Genomic DNA, 21,093 nt, shown 5'->3' on the forward strand with positions numbered 1-21,093 from the left:
AACGTTGACTCCCCAAGTGTCAGAGGCTTTGTGAGGATGCTTGAAATGAGACTTTTGTTTTTTTTTCATGCCAAATGTGAACATGCTGTTCATCCAGGAGCAGAAGACCCTGGAGCCCTCTTCACTGAAGCACTTGTCCTGAGGTTCACAGCTTTGTAATGATCAGCTAAATAATGTACTACATGCCGATAAAGCTTTTGTTGTTAGAAAGATTAGTTGGTCACTTTGCACAGTCTGTAAATGTGCCTTTTCATCGAAGTGAACGCTTATCATACGTCACACATAAAAGGATAAAGACTTTTTAATAATAATTAAAATGCGCAAATACAATTGATAAAGTGTTTATTAAAGTATCCACCAGGTCAATTTCTGGAAGAGGCCTCGTTGTTATTGAAAGTAGCAAGTATTTTTTGGTCCAGAGCCTCCATTTCTTCTGAAAGTGTGGCAGTGAATCTAATCATCAGCACCAGCCCAAAAAGCAGCGGAGGGTGCTGGGACCAGGAGAACAGAGGGTTGTCAATATGTAATGCTATAGATAGATAGAGTAGATTTTGTTGTCTGGTCAATGTGGTGCCAAACCCTCTATCTATGTTACATCGTGGTGAAAAGTTATTCATTATTACAGAAGGGTGGAAACAATCAGAGACTGGCCACACGTTGTCTGGATTCAGCGAACAATAGAAACTCTTAATATACACAGCTGAGTTAATTAGACTAACATTAGTCATATAAATAATCATTCCAGTATGGTAACCACTCGTGATTTGGTCGCAGCGCTGGAAAGTCTTCATGCAGACGGGAAGCATCGAGAGACTTTTACAGATGCTTCGCTTCAACAGGATTAACTGTCTCCCTACAAATCTATCTGCGTCTCGCTCATTCAGTAGATGGCGGTACAGTTTCTCTATACTGGTTAGCCAGCCGCCATTCAACCAGAGAAGAAGAAGAAGAGAAAGTACACGAAGAAGAAGAGGGACCGGGCATTTGCTCTGAACGCGTGTTTCTTTCCGGAGGACATATTCCGTTGCACCGTCTGGTGTTGCATTAAACCGGTACTGTAGATACAACGGATTGTTTATCATTACCATTATTTATGTGCGTTATTCATGACTGAAAGTTCTATCGCAAACAATAATAAATAATAACACGATAATGCATTCACTTGGTCCTCATTAGCATATTGAATAAACGATACATAAACAACGTAACGTTACAATTATTGATAGCTAACGTTAGCTCGCTGTGTTAAACGTTGAAGCTAATGTAACGGTAATGACTACCAACGTTATATCTAACTAGCTACAATGTTGAATTCACGTTAGCAGGATATGCATAATGCCAGAGCTTTAATGTAACGCACGCAACTATTTGCTGGTTATCAATACCCGCTTTGTGCGATGCTTTTCCCCCACAGCTTTCATGTTTTCTGTTTGCATCGTTACTTCTGCGATCAGTCCCTGCTGTGGAATCAATGACTAATACGCTTTACGGCACAACTAACGACATACATACCGCCAAACCGATCCGGCTCGATAAACCTTTACCAGGACAGCTAGAGGTTTATAGAATGTCCAATAATGTTTTCAGTGTTGACACTGGGTGCCGAATTCTATTAAATCACCTTGTGGGGAATAAAGGGATGAGACAAACTACGATGGCCAAACACAATGAAGTGTGACAGCCCGCGCACAAGACTTGTGGATGAGTGTGAGGCTGAAGTTTGTCACTATTCTTTAGCTGTAACTTTACTTGCATGTTTGTCCGACAGACATAATGGATGAAGAACCAGAGAGAACCAAGCGCTGGGAAGGCGGCTATGAGAGGACATGGTAAGACCATTCAACCAATAAAGATATATAATCAATAATGAGTCAAACAAAAAGTGTGAGATCATCATCCTTATACACACATAAATACAACACAAACAAGAGCAGTGCAGAGGGACAAAGCAGACACAGAAACAGGAGCATTTGTGTCCATCATTAGAAGCTTGAGGCTGTCTGATCTGGGTCAGTCTGGAAGTGTGTTTTGGTCAATGTGTCGTCATCATACGGCTTCCACATTCAAACATGGCGTAACCACGGTAACACTTTCTCAATGACAATTTTGGTACTGCATCTTTCTAATAATGAGCTACGCTAATAAGCTATGATTAATTAAAGTGTTTCCTAGTAAATACAAAATAAACCATGTTGTTTCCTTTAATTGGTCCTAACAGCTCGTGGTGGGTTCTGAACCTGTCACTGTGCAATACGTCTGAGAGTCCTGGGATCTCAGCAATAATATAATTAAGACTTTTTAATAGGAGGTCCCGTTATTGTACCGATGGTTTCTCATTTTGTGTCAGGTGAGGTAGCGATTGTATTCAGTCTTAACCGGCTTTGGTAAAAGCCTGAATTTATTCATCTATTAACTCTGAATTATACAAAACTATGTCAATAATTAACTGAACAATTAACCAACGCCAAAGAGACATACGAAATACATCTCTAGTTTGAAACTTTTTATGGATTTTTACCAATATTCCAGACAGAGAAGGAAAACATGGCTACCCCAAAAAGGTCTACATGGTATTACAGTTGCGTATTGCTTGGAGGTAGTGTAACTGTGTAACTGTGACAAACTACCACAGAAGTTACAAATGCAACAAACAAACACACACACACACATTGCTCTGAGGAGATATGAGACAAAATATCCCCAAAACAGCCATAATACCAACACAACAATTACAAATAATAACATAGATGGCAAGTTAAACACTATGAATGAAAGGAAATATTCATAACTTTTACTAACACCAGTGCGTAGTAAAATAAAAGAGTGCTATTATTATTATTATTATTATATTATATATACAGAAAAAGGGTGAATGGCGCTTACTAACCATTGAGCCCAAGTCCTCATTGTTCTAAGTGAAGAGCGTTGCTCATGGATCTCTGTGGGTCGTGTGTCTTCTCCTCCAGGGAGGTGCTGAAGGAGGACGAATCTGGCTCCCTAAAAGCCACAGTAGAAGAGATCCTGTTCCAGTCCAAAAGGAAAAGGTTTGTGTGCCTGTATTGTTTGATAAGCACGCGTGACACATGACTCATTGATTTGATCATTCTCAAGACTCCATTTCGTTTGACGAGTCTCTTGTGTTACGTGAACGTGACATGAGGAAGTTGTACAGCTGGACTCTGTGCCGCTCAATCAGAAGGCAATCCGTTAGTTCCCCTAAAGCGATATCAAGGTTCTGTGCTTTGTTTTACCCCGTAGGGTCACAGAGAGCCACGGACAAGTGCGCCTTGGAATGGTGAGTGAGTTGTGAACCTCGTGCTTCACTTATTGGCTTCATCCTGCACCTCATTGTTGTTTTATATGGGTAAACATGATAGAACGGCCACTTACACCTTTGGTCAACATGCTGTCATGGTTTTGTTTTGATGGACAACATAGAAATCATTTGCATCTTGTTGGAGTAATAAAAGACACTGCAGCCTGCAATGGCCGTTGTTTTGAATGTGGCCCATTGGGGACCCGGATCAGTTTGACTCTTTTTGGCATCAGAACATTGTACCGGGGACTACTTTGGCCATACTCAGCAATGAAAATAAAATGTTACTAAAAACCTGAGGAGGTTAAAGGATGTTGTTCTCTAGATGCGACACCTCCACGTGGTGATCGACTGTTCAAGAACTATGGACGACCATGACCTGAAACCGAACCGCCTCACCGCCTCCCTGAAGGTAGGTTCTGCAGCAGACCCCCCCCCCCCAGCATCGATACGTCATGGTCAGCTCTAATGCACCCTCTCCTCCTCAGCTGCTGGAAACCTTTGTCGAGGACTACTTTGACCAAAACCCCATCAGCCAGGTGTGTATCAGTCATTGAGTTCTGTGCAGATTTGATCCTGACCTGTGACTTAAGGTCCCGTCGGCTCTCGTTTAAACGAGATCTGTTCTGCTGCCTCTAGCAGAGAAACCGTCTGCTCCATCGTGTCGTCACTATTGCTGCACTGAAGGACTCTTTTGGCCGAGGTTCCTGCCTCATAACTTGTGATGCAAAGGTTTCATCATTTGGGGTTTTTGACCAATTGTTAAATGATCCATATGTGAATCAGAAAAAAAGATGCCATTGAGTATTGCTTTAGTATGATTGGCTTATGGTAAATAGGTTCTTATGATATTGGATCCATTCCCAGAATATTTCATGTTCAGTTCAAGTTAATGGGGGCAACAGCTCCAGCAGGGGACCCCGAACTTCCCTTTCCCAGGCCACATCTACCAGCTCTGACTGGGGGATCCCAAGGTGTTCCCAGGCCAGTGCAGAGATATAATCTCTCCACCTGGTCCTGGGTCTTCCCCTGGGGCCTCTTCCCAGCTGGCCGTGCCTGGAACACCTCCCTAGGGAGGCGCCCAGGGGGCGTCCTCACCAGATGCCCAAACCACCTCAACTGTCTCCTTTCAACAGCAAGGAGCAGCGGCTCTACTCAGAGCTCCTCATGGATGGCTGAGCTTCTCGCCCTGTTTCTAAGGGAGACGCCAGCCACTCTCCTGAGGAAACCCATTTCGGCCGCTTGCACCCGTGACCTAGTTCTTCCGGTCATGACCCGTCCTTCATGACCAGAGGTGAGGGTAGGAACGAAGATTGACCGGTAGATCGAGGGCTCTTTAAAGGTTTTAGAGGTGCTGATCCTCATCACGACCGCTTCACACTCTGCCACAAACCACTCAAGTGAGAGTTGGAGGTCACAGACAGAAGATCTGGACCACGTCATCTGCAAAAAGCAGCGATGAAATCTGCAGCCCCCGGAACTGTAGACCCCCCCCCCCCCCCCCCCCCCAACTACGCCTCGATATCCTGTCCATGAAAGCCACAAACAAGATTGGTGACAAGGCGCAGCCCTGGCGAAGGCCGACCCCCACCAGAAACGCCTCTGACTTACTGCCGAGCACCCGAACGCAGCTCTCGCTTTGGGCGTACAAAAGGATTGGATGGCCCAAAGTCGAGCCCACTCATACACCACTCTGGTTCAATGTCCCCTACCTTCACAGGAATGTGGGAGAAGCTCCGCCGGAGGTGTGAGTTGAAAATCTTTTGGACTGGGGCCTCCTCCAGATGTTCCCAGTTCACCCGCACTACGCGCTTGGGTTTGTCAGGTCTTCCATGAGTCTGTGACCCAGCTCACCCCCAGATGGTGATCACTCTTTACCCGATCTCTTCACACGATCCTGTAGATACACTATCTCCATCGTTGTCCACGTGCTCATTGAAGTCTCCCAGGAGGACCATGGAGTCCCCTACTGGAGCCCCATGCAGGGGGCACACAAACCTCTCCACCACGATATGGTGATGGTTCCCGGAGAAGTCTGCCACTTCCTGTTCTTCATCAATGAAGCATTGACCTGACAAGACTGAACTACTTCTCTTTCCGGGAAAAGATTCTGCGTCCCAGGACTTGACTGTCAACTTTGGCGACTCCGTGTTAACGTCCACTGTGACCGCAGGAACCTCGGCGTGACACCCGACAGCCGACTCTCCCTGACTCCCAACATCAATGACATCACGATCCTGTAGATACACGCTCTACAACATCAGGAGAACACGTCCTCTTCTCACTCAGAAGGCAGCGCAGGTACTGATTCAGGCTCCTGTCGTCTCCCTCCTGGACTACTGTAACTCTCTCCTGCAGGTCTCCTGCTACCACCATTCCACCTCTGCAGCTCATCCAGAATGCAGCAGCTCCACTGGTCTTTAACCTTCCTAAGTTCTCCCTCACTCCTCCACTCCTCCGCTCTCCTCACTGGTACCGGTGGCTCATCCAGTTCTAAACACTGGTGCTCACGTACCGTGCTGTGAATGGATGGGGTCCAGCTTACATCCAGGACCTGGTCCAACCAGACATCCCGACCCACACTCTCCGCTCTGCATGTGATAAACTGCTTGTTCCTCCTCACTGAGAGCAAAACACTCCACTAGATCTCCACTCTTTGCTGTCCTGCTCCTAAATGGTGGAAGGAGGTCTCTGAAGACATCAGGACCACAGAGAGCCTTCACATCTTCAGACTAAAGACACACCTGTTGTTTCTTGCTCTTTTGTATCCTCATGGTTAAATACACTTATTTACTCCTGCATTGTTTGTTGTGATCCTCCAGCTGGGCCTGATCACCACCAAGAATAAAAGAGCAGAGAAGCTGACTGACTTGGCAGGTGAGCTCCATGTTCGACTCATCTCTTTGGGTACTAGAAGGAGAGTAGTAACACAAATAATGACCATGTTTTGTTTTTTTCATTTAAACCAGTCTTTCTGCCACAGAGAATAATGGGCCTTTGTCTAAACAGAGCAGGGTGCCTCTGTTCACACGGTTCACTTGTGTGAACTGCCTGTGAAAGTCCGGCATTACGTCATAAGCGGAACAATACAACGGTCAAGTCGTTGACATCATGTGATGTATTTTGTTTGACGCTAGGAAATCCAAAGAAACACATCGTTGCCTTGAAGAAAGCAGTGGACACTGTGTGTATCGGCGAGCCGTCCCTTTACAACTCTCTCCACCTGGCCATACAGACACTCAAGTGGGTCCTCGCCGTCTTATAATTATTACCATTATGAGTCATATTTCTCTTATTTTGAATAGTTGTCATTTCTGTAATATCACTTGATGTCACTCAACTTGTTCCTGTCTCTGCATGCAGGCACATGCCTGGACACACCAGTCGGGAGATCCTGGTAATCCTCAGCAGCCTCACCACATGTGACCCCGCCAACATCTGTGAGCTGATTAAGGTGCATCACAAACTCTGTATTTTACATTTAAATGCAACTAAATGTGAACGTTTCAGGAGGCTCCATGTAAACCGGATGACGTGACGTGTAACTGTGGTCCTCCTCTTCCAGACCCTGAAGTCTCTGAAGGTGAGGGTCTCTGTGATTGGCCTGTCAGCGGAGGTCAGGGTGTGTACGGTATTGACCCGGGAGACGGGCGGCTCCTACCACGTCATCCTGGATGAGAGTCACTTCAAAGAGCTGCTGATGCTGCACGTCAAACCGCCCCCAGCCAGCTCCTCATCCGAGTGCTCGCTGATACGCATGGGTCAGTACCCAGACGCCGACTGCTTCTTTCCCTTCTGTTTCTACGCAAAGTGGTAGCATGAGATACAACATAGCGGAGAGACGCCGTGTGCGAGCTGGACCCGATTGCCTGGCCAACAGTCACACAGAACTACAAAGGGGACATGGCAGCGCTGGTTGGGACCCTGTAGGATGAGCATGAAGATAGAACTGTGAGGGCAACGGGATGCATTTGCTAAATGGTTAAATGTGTGTTAAATGTCTGTAGAATAATCTGCCTCCAACTTCCTCACTGAAGCCCAACGTGTGGATCAGTGCGGTGCTGAAAATAGTCCCACACAAAGCACTGTTTTCTTCTGGTGGTCTGTTAAAAACTCCCACTGAGCCGCTGTCCACGTTTCAGAAATGTAAATAATGAATTCAAAAGAAGAGTAAAGTGTCAATCCCAAACGTTCTATTTGAGTAAATGTCACATGAGGATGTGTTAATAACAGCAGTGGAGAACCGCTCAGACGTCTTCATCGTCATTAAAATCCTCCCTTTCCAGTGTGCTGAATGTCCTCTTATGCTCAGACGTCTTCATCGTCATGTTTATTCACAAAATGCACTTTAATTCAGTAGTGGTAACGAATAGGCAACAACTGCATTTTGCTGTGTAACCCTGTGTTGCATGATGATAATTGTTATCTTGTCAAAATCTTTTCCCATCGTTGATTCTTTATACTCTCCTTCCATACTGGCACCGTCTAGATGTTCATGTTAATCCATCTCAAATAAAAATGCCGTTAGATTAGATTGGTTGGTCTCCAAAATGAATTCGACAAACATCAGCAGAATACTGGTCTCACACCCACTTGTTTGTCCAGGTTTTCCTCAGCACACCGTCGCCTACCTGAGTGACCAGGACGCCAAGCCCTCATTCAGCATGGCGTAAGTCGACGCGCTGCTATCTGGACCTCCAGGCTCTCAGCTGATGGGAAGTCGCTTTGGATAAAAGCGCCATGTAATGTAATCTGCTCCCGCTGCGTGCTGCAGGCATCTGGACAGTAGCGGTGGTGCCGGTCTGTCTCTGGGAGGATACTTCTGTCCGCAATGCCACGCCAAGTACACCGAGCTTCCTGTGGAGTGTAAAGTCTGTGGTACGTGTGTGTGTGCGCGTCACTGTACGGTTAGACTAGACTTTTATACGGTTCTGTTCCTGCTTTGTGCTGCGCCTCTGACCGCCGCGTTGTCTCGAAGGTTTGACTCTGGTTTCGGCGCCCCATCTGGCCAGATCCTTCCACCACCTTTTCCCCCTCCAAGCCTTCACGGAGAGCCCTGCAGAGGGGCTCCACGTAGACAGGTGCCCCCCTTCATCCGCACACCCAGTCGTTCACTGACGCTGTGCTGCTGTGTGGCTAAACCTGCCGTCATTTGGTTTCAGGTTCTGTCAGGCTTGTCAAGGGGAGCTGAAAGACAAAAGTGTAAGTGGAGCAGCGGAGGTACAAAGATACGTGCCTTAGTTTTTCCCAGTGTGATGATCTCCTCTTACGATGTTCTATGCCTTTTATTCTGAGCGGGACGACATGAAATGAGAGAAGAGGATGTGGGAGGAAAACTATGTCCTTGATACCTGCCCAGTTATTGTCCAGCTGCAACAGACGTTTGTGCATTACAAACCAGCAGTGTGGAGTTTATGAGCCAATGAGTTGATAAAGGAATTGTAGGATCTGGTGTTAAACATCGCTTGGCTGCTTCGATTTTGACAACTTCTTTTTAGCTCTACAATGTTAAACGGCGTTGAGACATTGCTGGTTAGTTTAGCAAATATATTCACATTCCTTTTAAAATTGAGTGGAATAATGAATTACCTGAATCAATTATGAGTTCAGTCCATCTATCCATGTTGATCTGCTCTCTCCCGCTGTGTCTAGATATTCACCTGTCCGATATGTGGAGGTGTGTTCTGTTCGGAGTGTGATCTCTTCATCCATGACTCGCTGCACTGCTGCCCCTGCTGTATTCACAACCCAAGCAACCCCTGAAGCAATGAGGCTAACTATACTGCGTGGTCACCGTCTTATAGAATGCCCATGGTGCACACAGGGAATGCACCATATTTCAAAAGTGTTGAAGACTTGATACCCGATGGGACAATCTCTGTATGTCATTAAAGTTTGGCCAAAGCTTCTGTCCGCTGTGAGGACTGCTTCCGAGCTGCTGCACGCCCAGCTGTGAAATAGCACAACACACTTATTTCTGTCAGAAATCATTTCTGTGTATTGTTTACACACACTTTTGTACTACAGTTTGTGAATAAAACCCTTTTTCTTCCCTTCTTGTTACTTGTAAAATGTTTCAAAGTGGCACTTTCATTTAAGTAGATGTGTGTTTGGTCTCAGAGGCAATATGAGCCTATGGCCCTCATCTTCATGTATATATATATATATATGAAGGACCTGGCGTGTGCTGTCTTCATGCATGGTTTACCTGGTTTAGATGCTCAAGATTAACAAGATGACATTCTTGAGGATTGCACCACGTTTCAAGCAGATGAGAGGACTGACATATATACAGTAGTTATATGATTTTTTAAAGTGGGAATAAATATAAAATATTGAACTGCAAAGTAGTTGTTGATACCCTAATTGTGTTGTATGTTGTATGATTACACGCGCACGTTTGGCTCCCTCAGCTTGTGATCATAGCGATGAGTTTTCATTGCTCTCGGTTCACCCTCCACACAGCGGGTGGCGCTGCGCCACTCTGAGGCGGTGAGTTTACCGCCTTTAAAAGAAGAGAAGAAGAAGCGCGCCGATTCGAGTCCCGCCAGAAAGCTCGTGTTGCACGAGGACGCCGTCCAGTCCGCGCAGCATGTCCCGCGTCCTCAACGGCATCGTGGCGGTGTGTCCTGACCTGGGCATCGGTTGCCATGGAAACCTGCCCTGGCATCCCGTCAGACTCAGGTGGGTCCGTGACGTCAGCCACTGAAGCGCGCGCGGCGGCAGCGGCGTGTGTCAACTTTGCAGATGCGTTAATTACGCGTTCTTGTTTTACAGTAACGAATTCAAACACTTCCGGAGGATGACGGCGACGGCCTCCGTGAAAGGTAACGTGACCTGTGGGGTTTGCGTCGTCACGTGCCCCTGGTTACCTGACGTAGCCGCCTGGCCTATGAGGCACCTTCTACCTACCTGCTGGTTCTCTTCCTGTCACCGTCATCAAACATATGTGTGAACGTACGGAGACATTTTAAACATACAGATGTTGTACATAATCTTGCGGCCCATTCAGTAATCACGCCTTTGCTCCGTTTCTATAGTTTACATGTTTTGGGCCTTTATTAACGTTTACTTGTGTGTGTCTTTGTTGTCCTTGTGTCTCGCTCAAATCTATTTCTGTGTAAATAAATAATACGGCTGCAAAATGACATCTTCAATCCCTCACGTGATCATTGTGAACGCATCACCTGCCTTGGTGACGTATCCGAAACGTTGGTTGACGTTTGTTTGTGCCAAATGTTCATAAACCTTTAACGCTGTCAAGAGAAATCAAATCACCGGTGATTGTTCTTATAGGGAAGTTGTGTTGTTTCAGTAACTTCTTATTGTTGTCATCACCTGTAAGGACAGAATGAGATCAACGAGTTAGTCAATGATCGGTGACGAACGGCACAAAGGGTCAATGGACGTTGTCCTATTTCACACATGCGTGTTCACTGGGACTGAATGTGTAGCAGAAGCGGCTCCCTGTTGTGTGACATCAACGTAGGTGCACTAGCTGTGTAATTCACCCCCACGGTGAATAAGATAAGACCCACTTTATGGAGCCGAAGGGGACTGAACCAGGCATTCAGAGGACACCTGTGCTTCACGCTCAGCGTTTCCAGCCGGATCGCACCTGTTATCGGAGAACGCTGCCGTCAGCGAGTAATTCATTACATGATCTACTAAAATGTTTTAACACACGTTTTGTTCAGATGTGCTGATTAACTACAAACGACTAATGCCAAACGACTGCAACTCTACGCCACTGATAGTACTCCCTTTATTCTGAAAAATAACTAAAACAATGTAAACAAATAATTGATTAAAACTAATTAAGAACCAAAAATATCCATAACATTCCATGTAAATACCCCCCTCCTCATTTTGGACTTTTAGAAAACAATCATCCGAATAGAACCAAACATTCCAGTGACGAAAAAGCCAATATTGAGTAGAATTGTTCTTGAAAGGCCTCCGCGGCGCTGCAGGGTGACATTTAACCGATTGGAAACTTGCCGTCCTGCAGACAAGCAGAACGTGGTGATCATGGGGAGAAAAACGTGGTTTTCCATCCCGGAGAAGAACAGACCGCTGAACAACCGGATCAACATCGTCCTCAGCAGGGAGCTCAAGTACGTGTCCTCCTCAGTCAGCAGCGCCGCACCTGCTGCTCCACTCGCCATGCGCTGCACCTTCATTAAAGGGCTTCACCTGGAGTCCATTAAGGGAAAACATTGTTATATATTGTTTGTAGACGGGACCTCTGATCAAAATGGAAGACAATAGTGTGTCTTTAGTGTTCAGACAGCACTTCCCCCAAACACTGTACCTGTTTATCTCTTTTCTAGCTTTCCAACCTCTTAAAGCTCTTTAACACCACGTGTCTTTATTGATACCCTGAGGGGCGGAGCTACGACATACCTGCCCATAAGAAGCCGACGTCAACACCTGTCACACTCAAAGTCGCTAGGCTGCATCCTTCGTAGACCTTCAACAACCGCATAGGCTGAACCCAGCGGTCTCTGAAATGGGACGTGTGCCCTACGGGGGGACTTCCTGCTCGCGTCATCAGCTCTACTTCCGCTGCTCACGTTGCCTAGCAACAATAAACAAAAGCCTTAAAACCCGAAAAACGTATAAAGTAGAGATAAGGAAAATAAACTTTATTTCAGGCTGAGAAAAGAACATTTTGCGGTTATTTTAAATGTATTTTCAGCCAAAAGTAATGTTACATCACAGGTCATTTAGCTGACGCTTTTATTCAAAGCGGCATACATCACATTTTTAGCCAATGGCTTTTTTTGCCCAGGGAGCAATTAGGGGTCAGGTGTCTTGCTCAGGGACAATATGAGGGAGGGACTGTTTCATAAAGTACAGCCACTGTGGTCTGCAGGGGAGGGCAGCGTAGGTGTTTTGGATGAACTATTGATCCGCGAGTGTTCGTTTGTCTCGTATTGTTCACTGTGGTGACTGAACTTGTTGTCCTCCAGAGCGCCCCCTGCAGGAGCACACCACCTGGCACCAGACTTCAGCTCGGCCCTCAGGCTGGTCGACACGGAGCTGGCAGAGCAGGCGGACCAGGTCTGGGTGATAGGGGGCAGCTCTCTGTACAAGGTACTGCAGGGACCGACCACTGCTCACAAGTCTCACAAGGGATGTTCTAAAATATGTAAAAAACAACAAGAGAGAGAAAAGTTTTACCTTTGTCTCCCACATTCTTTATTTGTTTAGTGAATAACTAAATATCTGACTCCAAATGATCAATGATAACATCTAAATAATCCCCCAGTGTTCCATTTTACTGTCCGATTGGTCGCAGCAATCACGGGCGTCCGTGATGAACCCCTGCGGGATGCGCTGAATGGACACACGCCTGCGCCTACAGACCACTTCCTTCTACCTGTAATTCAGATTTGGTTGCTTTGGGCTTCCCAGGAGCTGATGGAGAGCCCGGGGACCAAGAGACTGTTTGTCACGCGGATCCTGAAGCAGTTTGAGTGTGACACATTCCTCCCGGAAATCTGTCCGGACAGATATCGTCTGCTGCCAGAGTAAGATCAGCACGCGTGTTCAGCCCATTTCAATGGATCAGGCTGATAATCCAAACCAGTTTAGTTGGAGATGAATGTGAAGGGGAGCGTTCTTAAAATATTGCAAATAATCACTCATTGTTCCAGAGAACTATTGTGCAGTTAGGTGATGGTCAAAGCAGGTCGTTGGTCTGCAAACATTAGACAGTCCGCCTCATCATCCAACCATATCAAGGAAAACAAACACCCAACTTTCAATAAACTTGAATTGTCCCTTAAAGTTGTGTCCATATACATTATAAAAAAACATGTTCCCACAGCAACTTATTAGCAATTCCAAACCCGTTTAAAATGATGGTACCAAAGTCCAATGTTTCAATGGTTTCAAAGTCGTGTGACAGCTGTGAGATGAAACACTTCTCCTTTATTTAAAACATGGTAATGCCGTCTTCTCCCTCAGGTTTCCAGGAGTACCAGAAGAGCTCCAGGAGGAGAATGGTGTCCAGTACAGATTTGAAGTCTATGAGAGCATAGATGTATGATAAATAAAACAAGCACAATGTAAAGTCTGGACCTTCAGCCATTTATTTTTTTGTTATGTATGTTTTGTTCAATATTCCAATAGCTGTTGTCTTAAATTGGGAGTGAGTCCATATGGAAAGTTCCAGGCATCAATACCACAGGTCTAGATATTTACCGAATAGGCTACTTTGTAATCTGTGGGCTTTGAAGTTCAGAATATTCAAACAGCTCAAATCCAAATGCAAACACATTTTAATTATAACTCTTCATCAACAGGATCTCAGAGTGCGACAAAACAAAAATCAGCCAAATGTAGTTAAAATAAAGTAAGAGCTACTAAAAACATTGGGAAAAATAAAATTAAAACTTAACCGAGTAAAAAATGTCTCCCTGAATAAGAGTCCAGTGACCGAGCTGGTCTAATTAAAACATAACCTCCCCCCACGTAGGGGGTGGAGCTAACAATCCAACAATAACATCGTGCCTTTTCACCCCTACTTGCGTGTGTCGACCAATTTTTCAGGATCAGGAATCAGGAAACATTTATTGCCAAAATATGTCAAACATACGAAGAATTTGACTTGGCGGTTGGTGCGCGACAGTAGAAACAATAGACAACAAGACAGCAGTGTACAAGTAATACAATAAAATAAAATGCTAATGCAATGGGTTAGTAGAATAAGGCCATGGGTTAGTATAAAACAAGAGAATAAAGTTAAAAATTAAAAATATTTAAAAAGTTAAAAAATAAAGTGCACTAGCGAAGAAGTGATAAAGTGACGAGTGATGAATTACAGTTAAAGTGACGTGTGCAGTGTGAAGGGGAGTGACCGGTGGGATGAGTCAGTCAGTGGGGGACCGTCTCTGTTGATGAGCCCGACTGCCGACGGGAAGAAACTGTTGGTGTGGCGGGAGGTCTTAGTCCTGATGGACCTCAGCCTCCTGTCAGATGGAAGGGGCACAAACAGGTTTTGTCCGGGGTGGGAGGGGTCGGCTACAATCTTTTTAGCTGCTTCAGGGTCCTGGAAGCGAACAAGTCCTGCAGGGACGGCAGATTGCAGCCGATCACCCTCTCTGCAGAGCGGATGACACGCTGCAGCCTGCCCTTGTCCTTGGCTGTGGCTGCAGCGTACCAGACGGTGATGGAGGAGCAGAGGATGGACTCCATGATGGCCGTGTAGAAGTGGACCATTATCGTCTTTGGCGGGTTGAATTTCTTCAGCTGCCTCAGGAAGAACAACCTCTGCTGAGCCTTCTTTGTGTTGGAGCTGATGTTCAGCTCCCACTTGAGGTCCTGGGTGATGGGGGGTGACGGGGGAGTCTCACAGGGTGATGGGGGAGGGTGGGGCTCTGTTCCTCCTGGAACAGCTGGAGGTGCAGCTGTTGGTGTACAGGGAGAAGAGCAGAGGGGAAAGAACGCAGCCTTGGGGGGAACCGGTGCTGATGGTCCGAGAGGCTGAGACATGTTTCCCCTTTTTCACATGCTGCTTCCTGTCAGACAGGAAGTCTCTGATCCACTTGCAGGTGGAGTCGGGCACGTGCAGCTGGGAGAGTTTGTCCTGCAGCAGAGACGGGATGATGGTGTTGAAGGCAGAGCTGAAGTCCACAAACAGGATCCTGGCGTAGGTTCCTGGGGAGTCCAGATGCTGGAGGATGTAGTGGAGGGCCGTGTTGACATCATCATCTACAGACCTGTTGGCTCTGTAGGCGAACTGCAGGGGTTTTCTAGACTAGCGTCAAAAGCTACGCAAGCCTCCTGCAGCCCGCAAGGCTGCGATTGGTCTGCTAACTACGTCTTTTACGGAGTCTCACATTTCCAGTTTCATAGCACAATACGGCCATTATTAAAAGGAAGAATGTTTACGAGAGAACGGATCAGATTGAAGAGCTTTTGTCGGAAGAAATGCGTAATATGAGCACTTATACAAGCCGTCATTGGCGGACTATAAGGACGCGCGGATGGCCTCTGATTCATGGAGGGAGATCTCCACAAACGTCTGCAAAAGATGGGTAATGAAGGATGACGGCAAGAAGGGCTTCGGATTTGCAACTGGAGAAAGTTGTTGCTCATCCGCGTCTTTATCTCTCCAAGACAAGCGGTGAGACATGACACGGCTGCAGAGGGGCCTGGTTGCAGCCTTGATGTGGAGCTGTGTGTCGTCAGCATAACATGAAAGGACATTCCATGTTTGCCGATGACACGGCCGAGGGGAGCATGTAGGTGATGAAGAGGATGGGGCCAAGGACCGACCCTTGCGGAACACCACAGGAGACAGACAGCAGTCCTGTCTTGCATCTTCCCAGTGAGACGTATTCAGTTCTGCCAGAAAGGTAGGACTGAAACCACTTGAATGCAGAGTCTGATAGTCCAATGGTGGTGTGGACGCACTCCAGCAGGATGGTGGGATCCACTGTGTCAAGTGCAGCAGTCAGGTCCAGAAGGATGAGGAGTGAGGGGGATCCAGCATCGGCTGTCATCAGCAGGTCATTCGTCACCCTGAGCAAGGCTGTTTCTATCGTCCTATCGTTTCTTTTTATTATATAGTGTTGAGGGAAAATGTTTCTTATTGTCCAACACATACTCATGTTATAATCATTTCTATGGAATTGTGTAGGTAGGGATCCATCCATCCATCCATTGTCAAACCGCTTATCCTGCACACAGGGTCGCGGGGGGGGCTGGAGTCCATCCCAGCCAACTTCGGGCGATATAGGTAGGGATATAGCTGTATTTATATATCCAGGTAGATGAGTTACAATTTAACAGAGGAAAAGGAGTAGCTAGAAAGAGGCCCGTAGACAGATATAGGGAGATGCCAAGCAGGCAAGGTTGAATAGATAAGGAAAGACAGGAGTCCAAAGGTTTAGAACAAGACAGTGCGGAGACATCAGCGGTGAGACAAAGGTCTCAGAACGGGAAGGCCAGCGAGATAGGGACAACCGACCAGAACAGCCAGTTAGACTAGCGTCAACATACCAGTTAGAGGGAGAATAGAGGGAGAACATCAGGATGATAAGGGGTCAGAATGAGGGAACAAGAATCGAGTCAACACACCAGGGGTCCGTTTCAAGTAGGAGGTTTAACAAACTCTGAGTCAAACCCTAAACTCTGAGTTGATTTACCCTGAGATGGGAACCTCTGAGTTCTGGGTTTCAGAACAGCTGTTTAGAGTTGGTTCAATCAACTCAGAGTAGGTTGACTCAGAGTTGAGCGTGTGCACCACCACAATATGAAGGAAGCATGAATGGAGCCATGATACTATGAGTTACCATGGCAACAACCACAAACAATATATTCACCCCTATTGAGCTGCAAATATTAATGCAACAAACGACGAGTATGAACCCGTAATTAGAAAAGAAAGTAACACGGCTACTGCAGCAAAAGACAGAGAAACGTTGTGGGAGAAAATTACTGTAAGTTCCAATATGGTGTTGTCCGTTAATATTTAATGTACACACTATCATAATCCATACGTTTTACTAATTCCCAGTGGGAAAATAACATTTTTACACTGCTTGTTAGAATGCAGTACACACAGGCTGGAAATACACACACATGCTCATGTTTAATCACAAGAACAACATCACTGGTAAAAACTGGTTCAATGCTATTGGACCTATAATGTGTTTTATTCAGGTGCGTCCTGTGGAACTCCTCTTTAATGTCACACTGGTTTGTGTCCAGGGAACAAAAAGGTTTAAAAGGCGTTTCTCATGGCTCTGCATACAGCAGCTTTACTAATATTATAATGTTGTAAAGGAAACTGCCGTTTGCAGAAAAAGTAATACATGTATACATACAAGTAATGCACGTCCACGATGGGGGCCGTTACCTCTATGAGGACGGGTGAGGTCATGGACATATTTACAATACAGGTCATTTAGCAGACGCTTTTATCCAAAGCGACTTACATTACACTTTAAACCCATGGCTTTTTCACATTTTGCCTGGGGAGCAATTAGGGGTGAGGTGTCTTGCTCAGGGACACTTCGACATGGAACATGGGGCAGCCTGGAATCGAATCACCAACCTTGTGCTTCCCAGCACACCTTCTCTAACCCCTGTGCCACGACGACCCCATTTGATGGACTGTAAAAAAAAACGATAGCGTTCAAACAAGTTATCTGGAAATGACAATATATCTAATCGGGCCTCAGTATTCTCTCCCGTGTTTAACACCCTGCGAAGTAAAAGCGCTTCTTCATCAACAGGATCGTGACTGGCTCTTGTGATTTTGAGCATTGATCACTTAAGCATTGATTTAAACATATATACGTTAATAACGCAGCATCCCGTCATGACATATTCATGTATCTGCAGTTGTATTTGTAAGTGATGAGCTTTGTGAAACATGTAATTTCACTTTAAATGTTACAATGTGAATATGAGGTGTGTATATGCCAAGGTACCTGTAAAATGTGGCGTCATAATGAGGTTATTGGGTTATTCAAGAAAATACACGGCCCATCAATCCCTTTTAACATAGGAATTATTGAGGTTTATTGCAGTTTATTGGCATTTAAATGTACACATTTTAGCGTGAATGAGCGTCATTCCAACACATATACCTCTCAATATATGCCACATGTTTTCAGCTCATGTACAACATGGACAAATCAAAAACCAAATAATAGGCATTTCCAAAACTCACATACTACCCTTCATTTGGGATTATTTTCCATTTCTGTATACTATTAAATGCTCCTTTTTTCAGGGTTCTGTCCCTCTGTGACCAACACTGACAAGCAACTAGGAAAGGTAGGTCAACAGTTTATCTGAACCAAAGGCTTAATAGTGATAAAGTCTTAATAACCTCAGATGAAGCTCAAAATATGATTAGAAATAGATATGGTGCAGGCCGACTTGTAGATTAATAAATTCAAGAGGACAGTTGGTCTAACACAAACAGGTCACAAGTTGAAGGTGTCCGCTGCATAAATGATTAGAGATAAGAAAGTGAATGGAACAACAATCCAAACAAATCCAGCTGTCTCCACATTAAGGGTTCACACTCTTTTCCTTTGAAGAGGATAACACCTCTCGCTGACAGCTGAAAACTCTAAAATAGTCACAAAATCTTATCTGTTGGTTGGTTCATGGTCACAAATTGTTTTGTTTTTGTGTGTCATTCTGCAGGAATTAAAAGGCAATGGGGACGTGTTTTTGAGGTAGACAACCAAACTAAATGCGCACAACTAATTCAGTAATGGTCACGCCTCGTAATTTAGTATGAAATATTGACACCAAAGTCTGAAAGTGTTCTTTTGTCCCTAAAACCAGAGGTCTTCAACAGGGGGTCCGCAGAGGTACTGGAGGGGGGGGTCACAAAGTTTTTGGTTGATAAGACAATTTTTTTTTTCTTCTTTTTTTCAACCAATTTTTTTTCCACGAATCAGAATCAGAATTGTATTTATTGTCCAACATATTGTAGAAACGGATAACGGATGGAGAAGACGTTATCTTTCAGTCCCACGGCAGCTCTCTCAAGCTCGCTCCTTTCATGCTGATACGACATCACAGGCACCAGCCAATCAGATCGCGTTATGCTCACGTCTAAAGTCACGTTGGACCAAACTCCGTAGAATAGGGGGTCCCTGCTCCATCTCGCCATCAGTTTGGGGGTCCTTGGCCTGAAAAACGTTGAAGACCGCTGCCTTAAACCATACAATCATGGCAGTTTTCCTAAAGCTCTCAAAGTATCTTTGATGCCACCTGAACTGTTGGAATAGTTATTTCAAGTGAAACTTTTGAGCTCCTAAAACTAGTTATCTGGTTTTGTTGTCTTAATATAACTTTCAGTTCAATTCATTTTATTTTGTAAAGCCCCAAATTGCAAGTTACAAATTTGCTTCGCAGGGCTTTACAGTCTGTACACATACGACATCCTCTGTCCTGAAACCCTCACATCGGCCCCAAAAAATAAAAAACCTTCGACCCTTTACACACTTAGAGGCAGCTCCGTCTCCCACTGGCATCTCAAAGCTGTATTCAACCACTGTTTCTTCTTCGCACTGTACTGCCCTATAGTTGCTCAAATCTCAAATGGATTATTGTTAATAGCGTTTGTATTGTTATTGGACTTAAAAAGTGATAGTCATGTTGGGCACGGTGTAGGGGCTTTGTTTTGGTTAATAGCTAGTGTGAATTTAAATCATTGACATCAATAGAATTATTGATAATCACTAGAGATAATCACCACCCTAAAAGTGAACTAATAACCAAACAATAAATCAAGTCTCAAAATGTATATTCACTCATTAAGAGCGAGTAATTGAAGGTTTCAGTTTGTCCACTGGATGTTTCCAGCCAGCATTACAGCACACATATGCGCCGAGAAATCACAGAAAACTGCTCCTTAAAGTATAACATTGCTAATGCTAATGTTAACATTACTAATACTACCTCTCTGCACCGTCATGGTGGAGAGGTTTGTGTGCCCCTATGACCCTGAGGGCTGTGTTGTCTGGAGCCTTGTGCTCCTGGTAGGGTTACCCTTACCCCAGATGGAGGGCCCTACTGCGAGCGTCTGTGAAACCGATGGGGTCGGGTGTGCTGCTACAAGGGTGGCAGTGACAGTGGGGGGTCTGGACGGAACAGACCTGGGCGGCAGATGCTGGCTCTGAGGACGTGGAACGTAACATCTCAGGAGCCGGATGCTTGTGTGAGAGGTGGAGCTTTATCAGTTGGATCTGGTGGGGCTTACCTCTACGCTGTGCCTCGGCCTCAGCTCTGGAACCACACTCCTGGATGGGAGATGGACTCTAGAGCACCCGAGGCCTAATGGATTTTAAAATCGTATCATCTGATCTGAGGCCACTCGCTTAAAGAGAGATGCAGAGCTCTCAACTGATTACCATCTGCTGGGTCAGAGGATGGGGGAAGACTCAGGAAAGCACTGGTAAACCCAAGCGCATAGTGCGAGTGAACTGGGAACGTCAGGAGGAGACCCCGGTCCAAAAGATATATATTTTTTCTCAAACTTACACCTCCGGCGGAGCTTCTCCCACCGGAGAATCGGAGCAGCGACGGCAGTATTGCACTTGGAAGGCAAAGTTCTGGATCTACCGGTCAATCTTCGTTCCTACCCTCACCTATGGTCATGAAGGACGGGTCATGACCGGAAGAACTAGGTCACGGGTACAAGCGGCCGAAATGGGTTTCCTCAGGAGAGTGGCTGGCGTCTCCCTTAGAAACAGGGCGAGGAGCTCTGAGTAGAGCCGCTGCTCCTTGCCGTTGAAAGGAGCCAGTGGAGGTGGTTTGGGCATCTGGTGAGGATGCCCTCTGGGCGCCTCCCTAGGGAGGTGTTCCAGGCACGGCCAGCTGGGAAGAGGCCCCGGGGAAGACCCAGGACTGGGTGGAGAGATTATATCTCTGCACTGGCCTGGGAACGCCTTGGGATCCCCCAGTCAGAGCTGGTAGATGTGGCCCGGGAAAGGGAAGTTCGGGGTCCCCTGCTGGAGCTGTTGCCCCTGTGACCCGACCCCAGATAACCGTATTATTCAAATTTAAAAGCTGACAATAACTGTTGTCAATAGAACTTTTTTTGAACTACATGAACTACATTAATTCAGGTTTCAGGCCACTTGAATATATTTGGGACTAAATCAGAGTACAAGTTACCCATTATTATGTTCCAGACACTGGCATTAGAAAAGTCTCTAACTGCCCCTTGTTGAATATTAATTGAGTACAACTCCAACCCGACCAAAAGTCTCAAATCCGGTTCCGTCATGTTG

General features: G+C 45.7%; 2 protein-coding genes across 3 annotated transcripts; both read left to right on the forward strand.

Moving 5' to 3' along the window:
* The first annotated feature begins 621 nt into the window (after positions 1 to 621).
* Positions 622 to 9,388, forward strand: gtf2h2 (general transcription factor IIH, polypeptide 2). 2 transcript variants are annotated; one of them, XM_040196028.2, is made up of 15 exons: positions 622 to 1,052; positions 1,769 to 1,829; positions 2,967 to 3,044; positions 3,259 to 3,295; positions 3,642 to 3,728; positions 3,805 to 3,855; positions 6,139 to 6,193; positions 6,454 to 6,559; positions 6,680 to 6,770; positions 6,882 to 7,077; positions 7,922 to 7,985; positions 8,091 to 8,194; positions 8,295 to 8,397; positions 8,479 to 8,518; positions 8,969 to 9,388. In XM_040196028.2, the coding sequence occupies exons 2-15, from the start codon at positions 1,774 to 1,776 to the stop codon at positions 9,077 to 9,079; spliced, it is 1,179 nt and encodes a 392-aa protein (XP_040051962.1). In that variant the 5' UTR covers positions 622 to 1,052; positions 1,769 to 1,773; the 3' UTR covers positions 9,080 to 9,388. The 2 variants fall into 2 exon arrangements, with proteins under 2 accessions (XP_040051962.1, XP_077943580.1); XM_078087454.1 differs by having other exon boundaries at positions 875 to 1,052; positions 8,091 to 8,397.
* Positions 9,389 to 9,775: 387 nt separating this feature from the next.
* Positions 9,776 to 13,397, forward strand: dhfr (dihydrofolate reductase). Its single transcript, XM_040196031.2, has 6 exons — positions 9,776 to 10,000; positions 10,094 to 10,143; positions 11,328 to 11,433; positions 12,292 to 12,415; positions 12,737 to 12,852; positions 13,292 to 13,397. The coding sequence occupies exons 1-6, from the start codon at positions 9,909 to 9,911 to the stop codon at positions 13,371 to 13,373; spliced, it is 570 nt and encodes a 189-aa protein (XP_040051965.2). The 5' UTR covers positions 9,776 to 9,908; the 3' UTR covers positions 13,374 to 13,397.
* The last annotated feature ends 7,696 nt before the right edge of the window (positions 13,398 to 21,093 follow it).

Source organism: Gasterosteus aculeatus, chromosome 13 (genome assembly GCF_964276395.1).
Source record: "Gasterosteus aculeatus chromosome 13, fGasAcu3.hap1.1, whole genome shotgun sequence".
NCBI lineage: Eukaryota > Metazoa > Chordata > Actinopteri > Perciformes > Gasterosteidae > Gasterosteus > Gasterosteus aculeatus.